At 53.0% G+C, this 23,095-nt stretch overlaps 1 protein-coding gene across 14 annotated transcripts in view; it reads left to right on the top strand.

Annotated features, from left to right (window-relative positions):
- Positions 1-23,095, top strand: part of LOC143018520 (uncharacterized) — a 215,404-nt gene that overhangs the window by 66,083 nt on the left and 126,226 nt on the right. For 10 of the 14 annotated variants that reach the window (XM_076173946.1, XM_076173952.1, XM_076173949.1 and 7 more), the window contains exon 6: positions 15,207-15,275. In XM_076173946.1, coding sequence (XP_076030061.1) covers positions 15,207-15,275 — 69 coding nt within the window. Of the gene's footprint in view, positions 1-15,206; positions 15,276-16,930; positions 19,032-23,095 lie in introns of those variants that run through there. The other 4 variants (XM_076173947.1, XM_076173948.1, XM_076173950.1 and 1 more) reach the window with 4 other exon arrangements.

Genomic DNA, 23,095 nt, shown 5'->3' on the forward strand with positions numbered 1-23,095 from the left:
CTCCCCTCCCCTCTTCCCTCCCCTCTTCCCTCCCCTCCCCTCTTCCCTTCCCTCCCCTCTTCCCTTCCCTCCCCTCTTCCCTTCCCTCCCCTCTCCTTTTCCCTCCCCTCTCTTCCCTTCTCTCCCCTCTCCTCTTCCCTTCTCTCCCCTTTTCCTCCCTCCTTTTCTCTCCCCTCCCCTTTTCCCTCCCCTCCCCTTTTCCCTCCCCTCCCCTTTTCCCTCCCCTCCCCTTTTCCCTCCCCTCCCCTTTTCCCTTCTCTCCCCTCTTTCCTACCCTCCCTTCTTCCCATCCCTCCCCTCTTCCCTTCCCTCCCCTCTTCCCTACCATCCCCCCTCAACTCATCTCGCCTCTCGTTTCACCTCACCTCGCCTCTCATCTCTCACCTCCCCTCCCCTCACCTCCCCTCCCCTCACCTCCCCTCTCATCTCATCTCACCTCCCCTCTCATCTCATCTCACCTCCCCTCTCACCTCCCCTCCCTCTCACCTCCCCTCCCTCTCACCTCCCCTCCCTCTCACCTCCCCTCCCTCTCACCTCCCCTCCCTCTCACCTCCCCTCCCTCTCATCTCCCCTCCCTCTCACCTCCCCTCCCCTCTCATCTCCCCTCTCATCTCCCCTCTCACCTCCCCTCTCATCTCTCCTCTCATCTCCCCTCACCTCTCCTTTCAACTCTTCCCTCACCCCTCCCCTTCCATCTTCCCTCGCCTCTTATCACTCTCATCCCCCCTCTCCCCTCGCCTTTCCCTTCTTCCCCTCCCCTCGTCTTTCCCTTCTTCTCCTCCCCTCTCCTCTTCCCCCCTCCCCTCTCCTCTCCCTTCTCCTCTCCCCCTCTCCTCTTCCCTCTTCTCTCCCCAGTCGTCCCCCTCTCTCCCCTCTCCTCTCCTATTCTTTCCCCCAGTCCTCTCCCATTCTCTCTCCTCTTCACTCTCCTCTCCTCCCCTCTCCCCACTTTTTCCATTTCTCCTATCCTCACTTCCCCCTCTCCGCTCCCTTCTCCTCTCTTTTCACCCCTCCTCTCATCTCCCCTCTCATATTTCCTCCCCTCCCCTTACTCCCTCGTTTCTCATGCCTTCATTGACTTATGCCCCTCCCTTCCTCCCTCCCTCCCTTACTTTTGTCACACCCACCCTCATTCCCACCTTCTCTCCCTCCTTAAATCCCATCTTCACACCCCCTTTCAATCGCCCTGGCTCCCTCCCTCCCTCCCTCCCTCCCTCCCTCCCCACCCGTCTCCCAACCTCCCCTCCATGTCCATGGTGCTAACCTCTCTTATTCCATTTTGTTCCCACCCACCTTTACTCACCCTCCCTCTCTCCTCCTCTCTCCGCCCCCCACCCTCCCTCCCATCTGCTCTTCACTTTTCCTCTCGCCCTCCCTCATTCCATCCCTCTTCTCTCATCCTCCCTCCCCCTTCCGCTCTCCTTCGTCCTCTCCTACGTCCCCTCCCTCTATCCCCTTCCGCTCTTCTTCGTCCTTTCCCTCCCTCTCGCCCTCCCCTCCCCCTCTCCCTTAGCCTATCCCCCTCCCTCGCTCCCGCGTCCTCTCCTCTCCCGCTCTCCCTATATCTTCCTCCCTTGCCTTCTCTCCCTTTCTCTCTCTTCTGCTCTCCCTCTCTCTCCCACATATACCCTCTTCCTCCCTCTCCCCCTTTCTCCCTCTTCCTCCATTGCCCTCTCTCTCCCTCTCCCCCTTTCTCCCTCCCTCTCCCCTCTTCTGCTCTCCCTCTCTCCCACCTATACCATCTTCCTCCCTCTACCCTCTTCTGCTCTCCCACCTATACCATCTTCCTCCCTTGCCCTCTCCCACCTTCTCCCCCTTTCTCCCTCTTCCTATCCCCGCTTCTGCTCTCCCTCTCTCTCCCACCTATACCATCTTCCTCCCTTGCCCTTTCCCACCTTCTCCCCCTTTCTCCCTCTTCCTCTCCCCGCTTCTGCTCTCCCTCTCTCTCCCACTTATACCCTCTTCCTCCCTTGCCCTCTCCCTTCCTCTCCCTTCCTCTCCCCCTTTCTCCCTCTTCCCCCCTCTCCCCTTCCTCTACCCTAGTTTCCCTTTCTTTTCAATTAGTTCTCCCGCTTCTCCCTCCCACTTCCCCCTCCCTCTTCCCCCTCCCTCTTCCCCTTCCCCTCCCCTTCCCCTCCCTCTTCCCCTTCCCCTTCCCCTCCCTCTTTTCCTCCCGCTGGCCTTGCCCCCCCCTCACCCACTACCACACCTCCTCCTTACCTTGTCCGTCCCTCGTCTCTTTCTCTTCCCTTTCGTTGTCGATCAACTTTACCTATTCCCATATATTCCCCTTTCCTTCACCCAGCCCCTTTCTCCCACAGTCCCGTTGCCCTCCTTTCCACTCCCCCACTCCACCTCCATCCCCCACTCCACCTCCATCCCCCACTCCACCCCCATCCCCCATTCCTCCAATCCAGTTACCGTAACTCCTTCCAGATCGATTGCCTCGTTGACTTATTTCTTCCACATTCCCATTCCACCCTCAACCTCGTTCCACCCAACCCCCTCTCACCCTTTGCCTCGCTCACCCTCAGCCTCACCCTCACTCCCTTTGCCCCATTCTTACTCCCCCTCACCCTCACTCCCATCCCTCGATCCTTCAGATGGCCCTGCGTGAGAAGGTTTTCTCGTTTCCTCTAGTCCCCGTCGTGGTTCCCTCTTTGCCTCTTGTTTCTTGCAAGCTCTCTCCAGGGTCACTGGCTCTCGGAACACAACTCTCTTTACTCTCATTTCGCCCTCTGCACAACCTTCTCCAAGGAGCCCGCCAGTGAACTCATCCTTGCTCATCTTGCTTACCGTTTGGGACGCATATGTCTAGGACCTTCCTGCAGGCCGCTGTTTCCCACCCTATCCTGTTTCTTTTCCTTGCTCTCTCTCTCTCTTTCATACATGCTCCATCCAACAATTTTCTCCTGTCCTTTACCCCTATTTTCTCCTTTCGTTTCTCCCCTCTTTTCCGCCCCCCCCTCCGCCTTTCTCCTCATCTTTGTTTCGCCGTTATTCCCATTATTGTCAACTCCCCCCCCTCTCTCTCTCTCTCTCTCTCTCTCTCTCTCTCTCTCTCTCTCTCTCTCTCTCTCTCTCTCTCTCTCTCTCTCTCTCTCTCTCTCTCTCTCTTCCAATATATCCCACACTGCCCCCTAATCATTTTTCTCCTTCGTCCCTCAAATAATTTTACTAGTCACTTCCTATCCTTAAATTTATAACCCTCTTCCCCACTCAGACTTATTTCTTCCTCCTCACTTCCCAGTCTCCCAAATTTACCCATAAGTATTTTCCTCCCCCTAATGTAACTTATCCTCCCTCCACAAGTAATCTCCCATTCACCCAAATATATCCTTATCTCCCTTCTAAGTTTAGATTTCTTCCGTTTTAATAAAATTGACGCCATACACTTCCTTTCTTGGAACACGCGCCATCCTCCTCTACCTCAGGTTATTTTGACTTTGCCAAAGCAATTTATCTCCAGGAAACGACCGTCTTTTTCCCTTTTACAGTAGATTTGCCCTTCTCCTCTCTCCTTCGTTTTCCAATTTTACCTTTGCTTCCCCGCATCTGCCCTCCTCTTCACCAAATGTACTCTGCTTCCATCCCCAAGTTTCCCTCTTCCCTTCCTTCAAATTTAGTATTTCCCTTTCCTTAGGTTTACTCTTTCCTCAAACCTTCCCAAAGATTAGCCCCCCTCGGTTTCTTTAGAGCATAGGTTTCTGGAATTAAACCTTTCCTAATCCCTTCAAAACCCCTCTCCATTACGGAGGTGCAACTATCTCTCTCTCTCTCTCTCTCTCTCTCTCTCTCTCTCTCTCTCTCTCTCTCTCTCTCTCTCTCTCTCTCTCACACACACACACACACTTACACACACACACACACTCTCTCTCTCTCTCTCTCTCTCTCTCTCTCTCTCTCTCTCTCTCTCTCGCTCTCTCTCTCAGAGCTTCTACATTTTTCTCACACGAGTAGAACCGACTACCTGTGTCTTCTAGACTGTCTCCAGCACAGCTCCACATTCGCACAACGCAGACAACAGTTTAGTCCTTATTTTTGGAGAGAGAGAGAGAGAGATGTGGGAGAGGTCAAGGGCCGTTGCTGGGTGCTGCGAGGTCTCGGTATACTGTTAAAGAAACATGAGAAACGATGGATTGATCGATCTCTTGACTTTCTCCAACCCAATATTTTCTACTCGCACTGTACCAACATTCTTTCACCTAAGTTCCTCTCAAGCCGTTCCCAGTGTTGCATTAACTTGCCCACATATTCCAGCTTCGCCATGACTTCACCAGAACTCCCCTTCCCTTCAACTCCTCACCCTTGGCTATCGCCCTTTCACCTTTTTCGCGCACCATTGACCTTGCACCATTTTCCATCCTCTCAGTTTTCACCACCACAACGTCCTACCCAATCCCCAGCACCTTGCACCTTCACATTCAACTCTCACCTTTCACCCACACATACCTCGTTTCATCACGGGGTCGTCACCGCGTGCCTGTATGATCAGTTCCTTCCTGTACCCCGTGAGTTGTCTTCGTTTCATTAGGCGTATGCCTCCACCGCGCTTAGCACTTCATCCAGAGCCCCATGCATTCACCCTCTTGTTGTCCCTCATTAGACCCACGACCTCAGTAACGTGAACGGCACGTCCTCACCATAACCTGTTGACTTAACGCCATCACTTCCTCGTTTCCTTTCCTCTCGCTTTTACTCCCTCGCCATAGTCTTTCACTTCTTTGCCTTGTTCACTTCCTCGCTCCCATCAGCTTCACTTCTTCATCCTCATCTTCACTTCCTCACTATATTGTCTTTCATTAGGACCATCCTCAGTTTCAGTCTACCATATTTCCATTCTGTCTCGCGACTTCTCCTTGCTTCCCACCAATGTGACCCCGCATCACCTCCTGCCGGTCTGCCCCTCCCCCCTCCCCTCCCCCTTCCTGAGCTACCTCACATTCCTGACCTTTGGTCACTCGAGAGTATTGGCCCCACTAGCACTCACCACACCTTCAATTGTTTCCATCATTCTTCCTTCTCACAATCTCGCCTCAACCTACACACACGTGTCCCTCTCCTCCTCCCCCCCCTCCTCCTCCTCCTCCTCCTCCCCCCTCCTCCTCCTCCTCCTCCTCCTCCTCCTCCTCCTCCTCCTCCTCTCTGCATTCGCCTGACATTTCGCACCTTCCACCCGGTTAACTCGTTACCACGAGGGCCCTGGTTCGATCCTCGCTGCCTCCCCCCCCCCACACACACACATACTCTAGCAGTCCATACCTTCACCCCTTCTCCACATCTCTCACACTGACTTCAGTCTCTCTGCAATAGTTACGAACACCAACCACACTGGTCGCCCTTACTTGAACCCTGGATCAAAAGTAGCTTCCGTCCACTTTTCATTCACCAACCACCACAACCGCTACAACCACCATCGCCACTACCACCACGACAACAACACCACCACCACCACACCACCACCACAACCACACCACCACCACAACCACACCACCACCACAACCACACCACCACAACCACACCACCACAACCACACCACCACAACCACACCACCACAACAACCATACCACCACAACCACCATACCACCACAACCACACCACCACCACAACCACACCACCACCACTACCACAACCACACCACAACCACACCACCACTACCACCACCACAACAACTACCACAACCACTATCACCACAACCACTACCACTACCTCTACCACAGCCACACCATCACAACCACTACCACCACCATAACCACATCACCACCATAACCACACCACCACCACCATAACCACACCACCACCACCATAACCACACCACCTCCACCATAACCACACCACCACAACCACACCACCACAACCACACCACCACAACCACACCACCACCACACCACCATCACAACCACTGCCATCACCACAACCACTACCACCACCACAACCACCACCACAACCACCACCACAACCACTACTACCACCACAACCACTACTACCACCACAACCACCACCACAACCACTACTACCACCACAACCACTACCACCACCACAACCACTACCACCACAACCACTACCACCACAACCACTACCACCACCACAACAACTACCACTACCACCACCACAACCACTACCACCACCACAACCACTACCACCACAACCACTACTACCACCACAACCACTATAACCACAACCACCACCACAACAACCACAACCACAACCACCACCACAACCACAACCAGCACCACCCACACCACCACCACCACCCACACCACCACCACCACCCACACCACCACCACCCACAGTCCGTCCATCCCTCCCATCGCTTCGACTTGCCCACTCGATCTGGACTTTGCCCCGGTAACCCTCCCTCCCCTTCATCCCTTGACCCCACAGCCTCCCCTCCGAACTCGCATCACCCGATCAGAACCCACGAGGCAACTACCATCCCTTTACCTCTCGTTTGCACCAAGACAGCGGCATTCCCATCTCCACCTCTCCCGTTTTCACCGGTTCGTGGGATCACCACTTTCCAACCTGACACCACGTGACGTCGTTCTTTCAACTTCATGCCCTCTCAACCCATCTCTCACCTTCCTCCCACCTTTCTCCTCCCTCCTCCTACCTCCCTCCTCCTACCTCCCTCCTCCCTCCTTCCACTACCCTCCACCCACTACTCTCCTCCCATCTCCCATCCTCCCTCCTCCCACCTTTCTCCTCCCTCCTACCTCCCTCCTCCCTCCTTCCACTACCCTCCACCCACTACTCTCCTCCCATCTCCCATCCTCCCTCCTCGCTTCTGCCATCCTCCCCCCTCCCACCTCCCTCTTCCTTCCTCCTTACCCCTCTTTCTTCTCCCATCCATTCACTCGTTTCCACATTCTCGAGTTTCTCCCCCAACCTTTCGTATTCCTCACCCAGCTCCTCCCCTCCCTCACCTCACCCTCATCATTCGCAACCCCCTCATCCTGCCCCACCCCCATAGCAGCCTCCTCTTCCTCTTCCTCCTCTTCCCTCAGCCCCAGGACTTCCAGTCCACTATTTCAGACTTCTCCAACAATCCATTTTTCTTTTCCCAAATCCCTTCGACAGTCTCCCTCAATTTGACTTCCTCTTCTTTTGAGCATCCTTAAACCCTCTCTCTGTTTCTCCCCCCCACCCTTCGAGCACCCAGTGGCACCCCGTCAGTAGACGCCTCATGCCCCCCTCCCCCCAAAGTTCATCACTTGAACCCCCCCCCCAAAAAAAAAAAAAAAATCTCTGTCGCCCCCCGCAACTTTCTCTGGACTCCTCACGCTCGGCCATCCTTTCCAGCTTTCTCCTTTCGGTGTCATCCTTGTAGTCAGTGTGGTCTAGTAGGATATATATATATATATATATTTTTTTTTTTTTTTTTTTTTTTTTTTTTTTTTTGCCTCTGTCAAACTGACCCACACCACGCACCTCGCAGTACGAATATTGAGCACGAAGATGTTCAGATTCGAGTATCGACGAGGCGGCTTGTATCCATCGGAAGCAAGAGTCGTCGATGATGCCAGCGGGGAAGAAGTACTTCCTCCTGGTCAGTTTAATCGTGACAGATAAAAAAAAGTCCCAAAACCTATTAAAACATGAAAACCATCCAGAGGATGACATTATGAAAGAAACAATCAGAACAAGACCGTGGAAAATATTATAAATATGTTTGTCGTACAGTGACACGAACAATCGTCTGACGTGTTAGGTGGCTGGAAAACGACTAACACAAAAACGCTGAAGATTGAAGAAACGCAGAATTGAATACACACGAGAATTCAGGACGACCAAATGGAAGGTTCCCTGTTGTGAGTTAAGATTAGTTATGCGTAAGATGTATGTTAAGGATACTATCTTTCCCAAGGTCCTTCATCCTAGACTAAGGGCAGGGTACCACCAATTCTCCTCTTCCATTTAGATTTAAGGATGTACTATATCGCTTTGAAAGGACCCTAAGGTCATATTGGTCGGATCATCATGTGTAATCTTAAGGATATTTTCCTCACGTTTCGTACTCTATACCACGTCCACAACCTTCTCGCCTCTCCTTCCAACCCCATCTCCCCCACGTGCTCCATCTAGTCCACCTATTCCGTCTCCCTCTTCTCCCCCATCCCACACCCCATCTTCTCCCGCTTCCACATACCCCTTCTCCCCCCCTCCCACACCCCTTTTCTCCCTCCTTGCACACCTCTTCTCCCCCACCCATACCCCTCTTCTCTCCCTCCTACACCCCTCTTCTCTCCCTCCTACACCCCTCTTCTCTCCCTCCTACACCCCTATTCTCCCCCTCCTATACCCCTATTCTCCCCCTCCTACACCCCTATTCTCCCCCTCCTACACCCCTATTCTCCCCCTCCTACACCCCTATTCTCCCCCTCCTACACCCCTATTCTCCCCCTCCTACACCCCTATTCTCCCCCTCCCACACCCCTCTTCTCCCCCTCCCACACCCCTCTTCTCCCCCTCCCACACCCCTCTTCTCCCCCTCCCACTCCCCTCTTCTCCCCCTCCCACACCCCTCTTCTCCCCCTCCCACACCCCTCTTCTCCCCCTCCCACACCCCTTTCTCCCTCCCACACCCCTTTCTCCCTCCCACACCCCTTTCCTCCCCCACACCCCCTCTCCTCCCCTTCCCACATCACCTCTCCTCCCCCTCCCACACCCCCTTTCCCCCTCCCACACCCACTTTCCCCCTCCCACACCCCCTTTCCCCCTCCCACACCCCCTTTCCCCCTCCCTCTCACCTTTTCCCCCTCCCACACCCCCTTTCCCCCTCCCACACCCCCTTTCCCCCTCCCACACCCCCTTTCCCCCTCCCACACCCCTTTCCTCCCCCACACCCCTCTCCTCCCCTCCCATACCCCCTCCCACACCCCTCTTCTCCCCTCCCACACCCCCTCTTCTCCCCCTCTTCTCCCCTCTTCTCCCCTCCCACATCCCTCTTCTCCCCCTCCCACCCCCAACTTTCCCCCTCCCACACCCCCAACTTTCCCCCTCCCACACCCCCTCCTTTCCCCCTCCCGCACCCCCTCCTTTCCCCCTCCCGCACCCCCTCCTTTCCCCCTCCCACACCCCCTCCTTTCCCCCTCCCACACCCCCTCCTTTCCCCCTCCCACACCCCCTTCTTTCCCCCTCCCACACCCCCTCCTTTCCTCCTCCCACCCACAACTTTCCCCCTCCCACACCCCCTCCTTTCCCCCTCCCACACCCTTTCCTTTCCCCCTCCCACACCCCCTCCTTTCCCCCTCCCACACCCCTCTTCTCCCCCTCCCACACCCCCTCCTTTCCCCCTCCTTTCCCCCTCCCACACCCCCTCCTTTCCTCCTCCCATACCCCATCTCTCCCCTCCCATATCACCTCTTTTCCCCTTACAGACACCCTCTCTTCTCCCTCTCCCATACCCCGTCGTCTCCCCTTCCCAAACCTCCTCTTCTCCCCTTCCCACATCCCCTTTTCTCCCCCTCCCACACCCTCATTTCTCCCCTCCCACACCCCCTTCCACACCCTCATTTCTCCCCTCCCACACCCCCTTTTCTCCCCTCCCACACCCCCTTTTCTCCCCTCCCACACCCCCTTTTCTCCCCTCCCACACCCCCTTTTCTCCCCTCCCACACCCCCTTTTCTCCCCCGCCCACACCCCCTTTTCTCCCCCGCCCACACCCCCTTTTCTCCCCCGCCCACACCCCCTTTTCTCCCCCGCCCACACCCCCTCTTGACCCCCTCCCACACACCCTCTTCTCCCCCTCCCACACCCCCTTTTCTCCCCCTTCCACACCCCCTTTTCTCCCCCTTCCACACCCCCTCTTCTCCCCCTCCCACACCCCCTCTTCTCCCCCTCCCACACTCCCTTTTCTCCCCTCCCACACCCCCTCTTCTCCCCCTCTCGCACCCCCTCTTCTCCCCCTCCCACACCCCCTTTTCTCCCCCTCCCACACCCCCTTTTCTCCCCCTCCCACACCCCCTTTTCTCCCCCTCCCACACCCCCTTTTCTCCCCCTCCCACACCCCCTTTTCTCCCCCTCCCACACCCCCTTTTCTTCCCCTCCCACACCCCCTTTTCTCCCCCTCCCACACCCCCTTTTCTCCCCCTCCCACACCCCCTCTTCTCCCCCTCCCACACCCCCTCTTCTCCCCCTCCCACACCCCTTCTTCTCCCCCTCCCACACCCCTTCTTCTCCCCCTCCCACACCCCTTCTTCTCCCCCTCCCACACCCCCTCTTTTCCCTCTCCACACCTCTATTTTCTCACCCTCCCAAACCCCTATTCTCGCTCCCCTCCCATACACCTCTTCTCCCCTACTTTCTCTTCATTTTGCCCTCTACACCCCTTTCGTAGTACAGCCTCTCTCCTCGACCCTTCCCCCTCTTTATCTCCCTTCCTTTTGATACCTTATCATGGTCCTCTCTGCCTTTCCTTTTCATCTTGTCCTCCCATACCCACCCTTATCTCCCCTTGCCCCGTTAACCTCTGCCTTACCGTATCTCTCCCTCTCTAGCCCACCTCTATCTCATCCTTCTGTCCTTTCTCTCCCCTCCGCAGCCGTTACGATGCCTGAGATGAGCGAATCAAAATCATCATCATCATCATTATTTGTTTTCAAACTTTCCTGGGGTCCCCCTCTTTTGTTACAGTTACAATGGCATTCCATTACTTTGCGGCTCCTGGTCCTCTTTGCTACCCCGGTCCCCCTCCCTTCTCCGTGCCTCTCCCTCGTTTGCAGGGCATTGTAGTGCCCAACATAACTGCCTCCCCACCCACCTCCTCCTCCTCCTCCTCCTCCTCCTCCTCCTCCTCCCCCTCCTCCCCAACACACACTACGACCAATAGACCCTGACTGACTACGCTTAATAGCCCTGTGACGACTACGTCTGTTGTCTCTCTACACATGGTATCTCTCTCTCTCTCTCACACACACGCGCCCGCGTACGCTCATCCTTTTCCATTGCTAACCCCCACGCCCATGCAATTGGCCATTTTCTAATTCTCCCACTCTCCTCCCCGTGCGTAACTTCTTCATATATTTACGTCTTTTCCTGTGGTTCTCCTCCATGGAGTATCCACCCGTGCTCCCACCTTCGACTCTCCCCCCATCCTCCGAAACATCGTGCCCGGTGGCCTGACCAGTGGTTCTCGAAGCTTCTTGGCACGCGACACCCCGCGCCGACCCCCCCCCCCCACACCTTCCCCACCTCGGAAGTGCCAATAGCATTCAGACAGACGCACGTGCACAGCAGAGAGCCCTTTTCAAACTCGGGTCAGAATAAGGAGCAATTTTTAGTTATTGTTTTTTTAAGGCGTTTGAATAAATGGGGAGTAATGTATTTATTCTAAAGACTTCACGATCTCGGGGAGTTGGGGTGGAGGGCGTAGAGAACGACTTGAAACTCGCACGCACGTACATCCATATCGGTAAAATCAACTTACCATAATCGCTGTCCCGGACCGTTCCTTGTGCCCTCACGTTACTACGCCTTTTATTAAACACACACACACACACACACACACACACACACACACACACACACACACACACACACACACACACACACACACAAAACACGACTCGTGGCGCAGTGGTTAGAGTTCATGGCTGCCAGTACGGCGGTCCGGGTTCGAATCCCGCCCAGAACTGAAATAATTTCAGTATCGCTGCGCTGCGAGTCGTTACTCCAACTCGGGGCTGGGAGTTGGGTGTGTGTATGTGTAAGGTCACAGCATTACTCATAGATCGGTTATACAGTATATGAGCTCTGAGCTCTCTTTTGGGAAGGAAATAGCTGTTGATCACGAGTCCAACACGTGATCCAAGACCATGGTGAATCACACGTAGACAAACAGTAACACTTTCGCTAAAGAGGGGTTTACCATTGCTGAATATAGTTGTTTGGGTGTAGCCAGGGCGAATCATCGAGTCGTGAAACGCGGCTAAAGTGTCGGTAGACATGAGCTCGAGATTTAGTTCGCCTTCTCACTGCGTTGGGGATGGAGTATTCTTGGATGAATAAAGTCGCCTGGCTGGGAGTTCGAGCCAACACCACGAAAGCCGTCGAACGCAGCGAAAGGTCGAAGTGTCCCTGTACCTTGAGGTCATTTGCTCCTTGTCTGTATCCATCCTTCACGAACGACACTGGTCCCAATCCTCGGTTTCACCTGCCACACGTGACGACCCTTCACCACAAAAAAAAAAAAAAAAATTGCCCCCCCCCTCCTTTCTCCCCCTCTCCCATACGACGGGCGCCAATTATCTGCTGAAAACTGTTTCTCCCCCCCCCCCATAGTCCCGCGTCCATCCACCTCTGTTAAGGGACCCAGACACAATATTTATTAACAAAATTTCCAAGTCATTTATTAATAGTGACCATGCGGGGTTGATAACTAAAGATCCTAGAGGGATCTGTAGAGTCTTGACACAGGAGAGGTCATGGTTGCTAATATTAAAGAGTCTCAGCGACGGCGGCGTTATGGTTTCTTTGGAGTAATAATTGCACGAGGGTCCCTTGCACACGTGTCTTGTTTGACCCTTGTTCTTCCCCCTGCCATTGTTGACCTACACACACTTGTTGGCTACGAGGCAACAGACGCTTCTACTACTCACTTGCCCTTCCCCTCCCCCCCACTCACTCACTCTCCTGTTTTCTATCCACTGATTCCCCCGTCCTTGTGCCCCCCCCCTTTCTTCAGGCATTCTGTAACGACCAGTGAAATGTCCTAATTATTTAATTGCATTTACTAATTAAAGATCTTAATTCAGGATTGTTGGCCATGTCGATTGTTTTGAGTGCACGTATGTGTGTGCAGTCCGCATACTTGTTTTGTATATCTGCGTTTTACCTCGTGTGTTTACCTGGTAGTTCGGTGTTTGTGCTCATAAGGTGTGTGATTTTAGGGTAGATGCTCCAGGTCTGCTTTGTGATTGGGGCCGTGCATGCTTCATCTGGCGTATCGTACGCAGAATGGTCAGGTTGGTCATGTGCAGGATTTGCCGTGTGCGTCAATAGTACGAGAGGTGTGTTCTCTTTGGTGCATGTGTACTGGTTAGATTCTTTTTCTATCTCGTTTTATGTGTATAGTTCGTACGTACCAGATTAGCTATCGTGTGTATGGCTGCTCCTTCGCGAACCATGTGCTTGAGTTCAGTCGTGGACAAGTCAGGTTTGGTATATGCCTTCACAGCTTACGTGTGTGTGTGTGTATGATCGCGTAAAAATTGGTAAATGACATCTTTCGAATCCAATGGATACGTGTCTGGCAGGCGGAGTGTGGAAGATGTGAACATAATTGTTGTGCAGTGTAGTGTCTTCATACAAGCTAGGGTTTTGCTTCATGTGCCTACTCTCGTTTATGGTGTACAGAGGTTTTCAATCACGAGAGGGGATTTTAAAGCTCCATAAAAGAGGAATGGGTGGAATTGGGACCCACATAATTTCAGATTCATGCTTGGGAATGTTTATCTTTCTACAAAGAAATAAAATATATATTCCATATGTAGAAGAACATAACATCACTTTTGAATACAACACATTAGATGAACAGAATAGATCTATCGTATTTTTTGAGTCAGAAACTTGTTACACGGGTTTTAAAAGATTAAGAACATAAAGTGACTAGTATATTATACACAGCTTGTATTGTGGGGATGAGAATGTAAGTGTATGATAGCCAGTATATGGTATGTTCTGTGTGTATGAGGATATAAAGGTATGGTATTGATATACAGCATGCTGAGCACATGTTTTGTCTAGATTTATTTGATTTATTTTCTCCACACTGTGGAAAGTTTAGTGCAGTCGCGCACTATAGTGGACAACCCGCTCCACGCCCACCCTCCTCCTTCTCTCCACGGTTGAGAACCTGAGAGTGAAGGAAGGGGTCGGGGTAGGGGCTGGACGAGGTCTCCTCCGCCACCCAGATATAATATGACGTACACCGTGTCTACTATAGGTTTTAGTTCGTTTGAGCTCCTGCTCGTGACAGGCATGTTGCGTATTACTCGTTTTGTGGAGATATCCAGTGTGCTTGTGTTAATGAGCGTGAGCGTGAGCTTTGTGCAGTTTCGTAGGTATTCCGAAGGGCCCCGAGAGCAGGTATCCAAGTATGAATTTTGGTTGCGAGGGAAATATTGTTGAGTGTATTTGTATGACGGGGTCCTTTGATGTGGAAGAGTGCCGAGAGTTTGGTGACGGGAGTGTAGCTTTGACCTGCTTCGGCATTTGAATGGATGAAGTTCACTTAGGAAAGGTTTCTGTAGGGTGCGATGGATTGGCGTTGTGCATATCTTTCGGGTGTGTCGCAATTCAAATGTGTTCATTATCTTTCTGGTTTATTGTTGGGCTTCAAGATTCCCCAAAGTTGAAGTTAGATTGGTCTAATTCTTGATTCAGGTGTAGCGTTCAAAAGATCGGGTGATGCGTGTTATTTGAATGGTGTATTCTTGCGAGTTCTGCACATATCGACCTAACCCTTCTGTGTGCGCTTGAGTGTATTGCTGGGTTGTTTGCTTATGCATTTATCACTCCGCATAGTTTGTGCATGTGCGCGCGCCCGCGTGCTTGTTGGGATGTTTGCTGATGCATTTGTTATTGCATGGGTTTCAAGGACTTTGTGTGTGTGTGTGTGTGTGCGTGCGTTCGTGCGTATTATACGCAGCCCCATTCCAAAGTTCGCCGACTTACTTAGAATGTCCCTTATCTCCTAACAGATGGCACATGACGTATGGTCTAGTTTCAGTATGGTATAAATTACCGGACATATTTGCTACGTAGGAAGCTGACACTGAGTGTAGCGCCATCTGTTAACAGAAAGGAACATCGCAGTGTTGTCCACAAACTTTGGAATCCGGCTATACGTTTAGTGGAAGGTCGTTCTGCGTGTGTACACAAGTGTGTCAGTGTGCGGATGTGTATGTATTCATTGTACATAGGCTTTGTGTATGTATGGGCGTGTGGGTGTGCGTACGTGCACGCGCGATTGTATGCATACGCATGGAGGGGTATATGCGCTTGTATGCCTGTCTGTACGTACGTGCGTTTACGTTCCTGTGTGATCAGTGGATAGATGTACAACTCATGGCCATTGTTTTAGCTGCTCTTGTTGACAGTGTTGCGGTACGGAAGTGTTTGTGTGTGTGAGCGAGCGAGTGTTGTTTGTAGGGGAGCTGGTGCCGGCCATTGTTCTAAAGCTGTGGTTCTGTCGTCCCTGCAGCCATACCGGGCCCGTCTGGGTCGGCAGGAGCGACGGACACAGTACCGGCAGGATCCCATGAACCAGGTGGTGAGTACTTGCGCTGACGTCACTTAGGTGCCCCACACTCGCCCACGTGCTGACCTCAGCCCTTCCGCCTCTCCGCCACCAACCAATCACATACCAACCCACCAACTAATTAAACGTCTCTCACGTCTTCCGCCACTATGGGCTACTCGGGGATAGGATGAAGGGAGCGGGGGAGGGGGGAGTTGCGGTCTTGTTTTGAAGAAATGGTGTGGATCCCATACCTCTACGCACACAAGCATTTTGATTGAACCGAGCTCAATATTCGATGTTGTTTTTCGATAAGTTCAAGTCTTGTGGCGCCATTCAGAGTTTTTTTTTTTTTTTTTTTTTTTTATTTTAGGGTGGGTGAAACGATGTTTGAGCAAAAAATTGCAGGTAGCCGGCCGGAATTGATAATTCAAAAGAGACTGTAATGATAGGTGTGGTCTCGTGAGTGGCGAGGAGAGCCCGGGACTCGGAAGGTTGCCATGCAAGTCCCGGTCGAGGGGGAAGATTCAAGTGTTGGCGCAGGGAGGCTGGAGCAATGGTTCGAAGGACAGCATGAGTGGCGTGGGTGCCATCGTTTGCATGCTTAGTGCCGGGGGCGAGGGGGCCAGGTGGTCCTCATCAGTGCCGGGCCGGGCCGGGCCGAGCCGCGCCTCGAGGTCCCCACCTCTGACGACCACTTGGCCTCCTGGCCCACGGTCTGTACTCCCATGTTTTGGTTGGACTCTTGATGCGATACACAGTTGCCTTGAATCAAGTAGAGCTTTTTGGGGGAGTGAGGGCGGGACGGGGCGGGGCAGGGGGCAGAGCAGGGCAAAGGGGCAGGGTCAAGGCCAAGTAAGTGGCGGGCCTGTGTTTCGCACGTGTGCTGCATGCTCCTCTCTTGTCTGTACTGTAGTCGAGGGCCTACTGGTAGTAGTGTTAGTGTACAGGATAGGGCACTAAGCAGCGCCGAGACCGCGTGGCTAAGGGACCGCCACACGCGCACGCCCACCCACCCGTCCGAGGACGCGAGCCTCCTCGCAGGGGACAGGTGGCGCCTAACCCTCCACCTCAGTGAAAAAAAATAAGGATGCTGCACTTTTTTTAAGGGAATGGGGGGAATACTGTTAACTGCTCCTACTACTACTACTACTACTATTACTACTACTACTACTATTACTACTACTGCTGCTGCTCTTATCATAAACTGCTACCACTGCTACTGCAGCAACCACTTGTGGTGGTGGTAGAGGGGAATGGAGGGTTTGTAGGGAACGCTCAGGCATCTCCCCCCCACCCACCCCCCCCCGACACATGTTCCTGCCTTGACCCGAGGACGGACGCTTGACCCAAGACGTTACGTAGATGGGGGGCGGGGCCTCGCGCGCCGAGGGTTGGACGGGATCCCGCGCGGGGTCCGACTCCTGCCCTGTCTTGCCCCGCCTTAACCCCGCCCCCGCCCCCGTCCCGCCCCGCCCTTGGCCTCCTTGCACATGACTCGGCGACTCGGTTGCACCAACATGGTCTGGTTGCGGATGATAAACATCCTAATGATGATGATGATGATGATGATTATGATGCTGCTGATAAAAATGGTGATAAAATGAGATTAAAAAAAAAAAAAAGATGATGCTGCTCTTGCTGGACCTTCCTTGGCCACTAACTGACACGGCTCCTCTCCTCTGCAGCAGCAGCGCCGGGCGGTGCTGACTGCGAGGCCCTCAACTTGTCGCTGCGACCCGCTCCCGGGGCCACCGACTCCGCCGACCTACTCCCGGCCAACGGAACCATGCCGCCACCGATTCACCACCACCGCCACCACCACCACCATCACCACCACCACCAACAACAACAACAACAGCAACAACAACAACAACAACAGCAACAACAACAACAGCAGCAGCAACAGCATCCCTATCTCCAGTGTCCGTCTTCAGCGCCGCACTCTGCCATAACCAACACGACGAGTACCACCATTGCGTCCTCCATACCCCCAAGCAGCACAGAGACACTGGACGTGAAGCATCAAGCGGCAGCCGCAGTCGCTGCAGCTGCGGCTGCTGCCGGGATCTTGTACCCCGAAGTGGCCCTTGATCTTGCGCCGACCCAGGAAAAGGTGGTCGTGAGCGGCGTGGGGCCCGTGGTGCTCGCCGCGCCCCCGCCGCCCGACCTGGAGCGCGTGGGCGGCCTGAACAGCGCCGGTGCAGGCGGCGGGAGCACGCCCACGTCCACGGGGGCGGCCTACGGGTCGTCCAGGGTGGTGTCCGCCGTGGGCAGCCTGGAGGCCGGCATGGTCCTGGAGGGCGACTTCAAGTCTGCCAAAGTGTACCCGTGTCCCGAGTGCCACAAGGTGTTCCGGCACCCGATGTCGTTGCACCACCACCGCCACGTGCACAAAGGCACCTACACGTGCCACACGTGCGGCAAGGTCTTCTCGAGGCGCTGGGACCTGCACCGCCACCTGCACCGTTCCAAGATGGGCTGTCGCCGGGCCAACCACGCCTCGCCCGCCCACGCCACCTATTCCCTCGATCTGAACAACCCCCCTTCCAACTAACTGTGATACCTGTAGGCGATAATAATTATTGTTATAATTCCATCTAGTAACTAGAAAAAAGTGGTGCAGTTTTGGTCCATTGAAGCCATTCACTGCTCGTCAACTGTTGCCCCAATTCGACGTTGTGCTGCACCACTCCTACTGTGATCAGCAGCCAAAGACGCGAGTCAGCCCAAACAATGTGATATAATGCTGTAGCGCTAATTCGAGGCGAGCACCTCACGGCTCCCCGGCCAGAAGCGCCGGTGTCGCCGCCGCTGTCGCCGCAGCGTTTTTGTTGCCGGGGGCTTGGGGGATGCTCGACCACCACTCCCCACCCCCCCACCCCCCACGGTCCGCGGGTCTTTAAAAGCCTCCCTGGGCTCGCTCGCCAGGACCTGCTCTCCCGCGCGCCCGTACGTGAACACACGCTTCGGCGCATGCGCCCCCGCTCGCTCGCTCGCTGGGGTGAGGATGCGGGAGGAGGGTCCTGGCGCCGCTCCTGGGGGCAGCCACTCACACATTACGTATAGAATACGTATTTAGACATACAAGCCCCCAGACGGCAGGTGGAGGGGCACGCCCGGTGGTGGCGGGGCCGTGCGCGCGCACGGACTTCGCCTCTTGACGTGCGGCCCTGGCGCCGTCGTCGTGCCCCGACACCGCCGCCGTCTTAACCCAGGACGCCGCCGCCGCCTTTGCCGCCGCCGCCGCAAGTTATTGCTGCCACCGCCGCCGCCATCGCCGCCGCCGCCGCAGCCGCACCGCCGTCGCCGCCGCCGCCGCTCAGAAGGAAGACGCAGCAGCGCGCGGAGGAGCCGAGCCGAGCCCCCCTAATCCCCCCAGCTTATTTAGTCTTGAATGAGTTTTGCCCGGAATGTACTGGTGAAATTGTTATTATGCAGGATGTTCAATCCTGTTCTTTGCTTGGTTTAGTCATATTTTAGTCAGAGACTGCCTGTATGTGATACTGCCCAGTGATGCTTCTTCATTAACTCTTCACGTTTGGTTCTGTGATATTTGCTTTATTTTAGTTGCTGCCGACTATTGAATTCGGGCGAGCGTTCCCTCTAGGCTTGTCGTCAACATTACTACTGTCTTTCCTGCCATTCAAATATACAAAACATATATAATTAAATATATAAATATATATATTTAGAGTGTTGTTGGTATTGTTGTTCCTATATACATTACGACTTTACCTACCAGTGGTATGTCAGAACCCTAGGGCAATAATAAATGTTAACAGCGAACTCGTGTCTGGATTTGACCTAAAATGATGATGAATTGATGACCAGCTGAGAGCCACGTACTCCGTCGGGTCCAGAGGCACACGCTGTGAAAGGTGTTCGTGAGGATGAGGACGGAGTTGAAGATGATGGAAGTTGGTGGTGAGGATGAGGACAAAGTTGAGGATGAGGACGAAGTTGATGATGAGGATGAGGACGAAGTTGAGGATGAGAACGAAGTTGATGGTGAGGAAGTTGAGGATGAAGACTAAGTTGATGATGATGAAGACGAAGGTGATCAGGATGTAGATGGTGGTGACGATGAGGACGAAGTTGATGAGGACGAGGTTGATGAGGATAAGAACGAAGTTGATGGTGAGGAAGTTGAGGATGAAGACTAAGTTGATGATGAGGATGAAGACGAAGGTGATCAGGATGTAGATGGTGGTGACGATGAGGATAAAGATGATGGTGATAAGAATGAATTTGATGAAAGATTTAAAAGGAGCTCGTGCGTGCGTCTGTGTAGCCAGTGGACCTAGGAAGGAAGGAAGGAAGGAAGGCAGATAGGCGCTAAAGTGACTGGACATATACAGGCAAGAGGTTGGTAGGTAAGCTGGTCAAACCTTTACTTGCAAAGAACAAAGAACATAGATGGTCATGCAATGAGGACGACCAAACCAGACACAAGCTGAGGCAAGTTTTAGAATAAAAATGAATCTTTTTCACACTGGTTCTTGGTAATAGTATATGAACATTTTATCGTAGGTTGTTGGTATACTTGATACACCTACTAGGTTCAAAAGACTGTAAAGGAATTAGGTTAGATAACATTCATTGCTTAGTTACGCAGGACTGTTTGGTGTCTAGAGAATGGTGGGAAGGTGTGCGAAGGAAGTAACATAGGCGAACATGTACACAAACATCTCGTCGCAACTCAGAGGGAACACGAAGAAGACGTTGCATGGACCCAAGATACGCATACACGTCTTCAGACACGAAAGGTCGAGAGTTGCCGGGGAGTTCTTGGGCAGAAGACCTCGAAATGGCTAGTGCGCAGAGCGTGGCCTACAAACTCTAGAAATATACATTTTCCAGTTAACTCCGGAAGGAACCACCCCGAATTATCGCGCGTGAGGGAAAGAGAGAGAGAGTTGAGTGAGTGAGTTTGCGGAGGTCGTGGTCATGGCAGATTCTGGACTTGCGGCGCCAAGTTCGCGTTCTGGAAGCACCAACGTCATTCTTGCGTCGCCTCCGCCGCAGCCGCCGCCGCCGCCACAAGAGACACTGACTTGACACTTCGACCTCACAGCCGATAGCACCTGGACGCAACCTAACCCGTCGCCATCACACGACATCGTCAGTCAGCTGACATAAACCTAAATGAAAGCAAAATCTGAAAATTTAAAACCACGTTAAGAGGAAATGGCGCAAGTAGAGAAAGAAAAATAATGATAAAAGGTTGGGAATCCTGATGGGTCTTGCTAACAAACCAAAATATGGTGCTGTTTACTGTTAAGGCTGATTTGGATAATGCGTTGTTATGTAGCTTAGTGGTGTAAGTTAGAATAACTCAAGACAAATTGAAGGTAAAATTGGCCACTCCCCCGGATTTCTAGCCGCCGTCTCTTACTTCGGCAGGTCGCTTCTATCAATCTCATCCAATTCCGTAAGAGATGAGAACTGTAGATTATGTGGGGGCAAGGGAGACCCTTAGAGCTTATAGGATAGGCCGGAATGGGAATTCTTCCACGTAGGATGTGTGTAGCGAAAATTTTAGTCAATTAGCTGTGGATAGAAGAGGAGCGTAATCCATAAGATGGATGGGTTAAGGTCAGGCGGGGATCCCGTATCGTTACGTGTTGGAGGAACATACAGGAACTCCATTCGTTTCCATGTAGGGTTAGTCAGGTCCATTCTTCAGACGAGGAGACTGTCTGAAGGATGGGTAGGTGTTGGCAGAAGCGTTGATTTGAGGGCCACTAAGGTTAAGGATGGAGGATGTAGTAGCCTTCCTTAGGGCACTGCAAGAAAAGCAGAAGGAATATACCTGTGGGTAGAGGCGCGCCAAGCAGGAAAACATGTTGGAACGTGGTAGGGGGCAGGTATGAAGTGATTCCTGAGGTGAATAAAGACGTTGTGAAATTGGATAGGGATTTATTATTATTATATTGTTATTACCATCATTATCCTTTGAGCTGGGAAGGGGGGTCTCGTATATTTTATGAAAAGTGTGAAGGAGCGGATATGTTTGGGTGTTCGTGAAAAGGTTACTGGGAAACTGCATTTGCTCTACTGGGTTTGGGTGGAGCAGCGCAAGGTGATGGTTCAAATGAACTGGGACAGATCGTTCACGAGCACCTACCCGCTGCCCCTTGCACTGGGGACGGGGTCGGTGTCAGCCCTGGAGGGTGGCGGGGGGGGGGGAGACGAGCGGGAGCGAAGATAGGATCGTTAACGATCTTCATTACAGTGACGCAAGTTATTGATTTACTTCCGGCTAAAGGCATAGGGCGATTCAATGCCGCTGAATGGGTCTTGACCGATGGATGAAGACCCCCCGTGAATTCAGGCCAGAAACCGCCCCCTCAGCTGCACGTAATCCCTTGTCCATAGTGGGAACGGGATCCATGAAGGACTTCGCGATGTTGAAGGGGTCAGACTGTGTGGCCCAGGGTTGTTAACGTGGGAGAGGATTGTTCGGATGTAATGAGGTGGTGGCGAGGTGATGGTGGTGGTGGTGGTTGTGGTGGTGGTGGTGGATGTAGGTATTGAGGCAAGGCGTCACCGGGTGGAAGGTTGCGTAATGAAAACGGTGGAATTGATTAGTTGACAGGATATGGGAGGATTAGGGGGAAGGTCAGTGCGATGTAGGTCATTGGGGTTGTGTCTCGGAAAATGTATTTAACTTTAACTCGTTTTGAAGTGACTGAGTAATATATGTGTCAGGATGATTAAAGAGGATTGTTTTGATGTAGGGTAGGAGAGATTGATAGGATGGAGTGTAAAGTGTATGGTGATGGAGGAACGCTTGTAGTTTGGGTGCAAAGGGTTGGGTCTTCAGCTTATGTAGGAAGCATAGGTACGGCGAGACATAAAGGGTAATGGCAGAGGGAGGGAACGCTGTAGAATCCAAATGATCTAAATTAGAGTGGCGGCAGGTAACGAGGTCAGTATGTTGGAATGGCGAGGGAGTGTTTAGTAGCCGCTTACAAGATGAACAGTGTGTTTAGGGGAAGTGGGACTGATGGTCTTCCATAGGGACGTTTAGGGCCAGGGTACTTGGCCGGGAGGATGTGGGTGCAAAGGTGAAGATGATGGGGTTCAGCATTGCAGAATGGTCCTTGTTATGGAAAAGAGGAAAAGGAATAGATAAACTCGTGAGAGGGTAATGGGTAGGTAGGGGTAAAGGGACGTGGAATGAATGGATGAGTATCGTCTGGTTTAGCGTGTGGGTGTCCGAGAGAGGTGCCACGTGTGTGGCCTAGGACGAGGAAGGGATGTCATAATGTGACACTGTTGGGGTCCACAGGTTTGTTGAGTATGCTGGGGTCGATGGGTGCAAGGAGGGATAAGGTATGCGAGGGGCGGATGTTTGTAGTTGAAAGGGAATGTTGGCTGAAGCAGTAGGAGGGGGAGGTAGGGAGGGAAGGAAGGTTGCATAGGTGCGAGCCGCGGAACCCAGAGACACTTGGGCCGAAAAGGGAAGAGGGGAGAGAGGATATGAAGGAAAGGTTAGGTTAAGGAACGGTAATGGAGGAAGCTATGCAGAGGGAGGGGAATTGGAGGTGGTGGAACTAAAGGGAATGACAGACTGAGGGAGAATTGAAGTAGACGGAAGAATAGAGGGAGGAGGGTCGTTAGATGGAAGAGTCGGGGTGAGGGAGGTCGTTAAATGGAACGAGGGGAGGGAGGCATAGGGTCTGGGAGAAGCAGCACTGTAAATTGTGTGTGCGTGCGTGTGTTTGTATATGTTAGAGAATAGGTTGGTCTCCCCCAAGCACTGTTCTGCGAATTATTACGGTACGTTTTGATTTACCCAGGAAGAGCTTAGGTTAGGAAGCGTACAAGGCCATAGGCATCTTGAG

The sequence above is a fragment of the Oratosquilla oratoria genome, chromosome 35 (genome assembly GCF_046742065.1).
Source record: "Oratosquilla oratoria isolate Oo_2021 chromosome 35, ASM4674206v1, whole genome shotgun sequence".
Classification (NCBI taxonomy): domain Eukaryota; kingdom Metazoa; phylum Arthropoda; class Malacostraca; order Stomatopoda; family Squillidae; genus Oratosquilla; species Oratosquilla oratoria.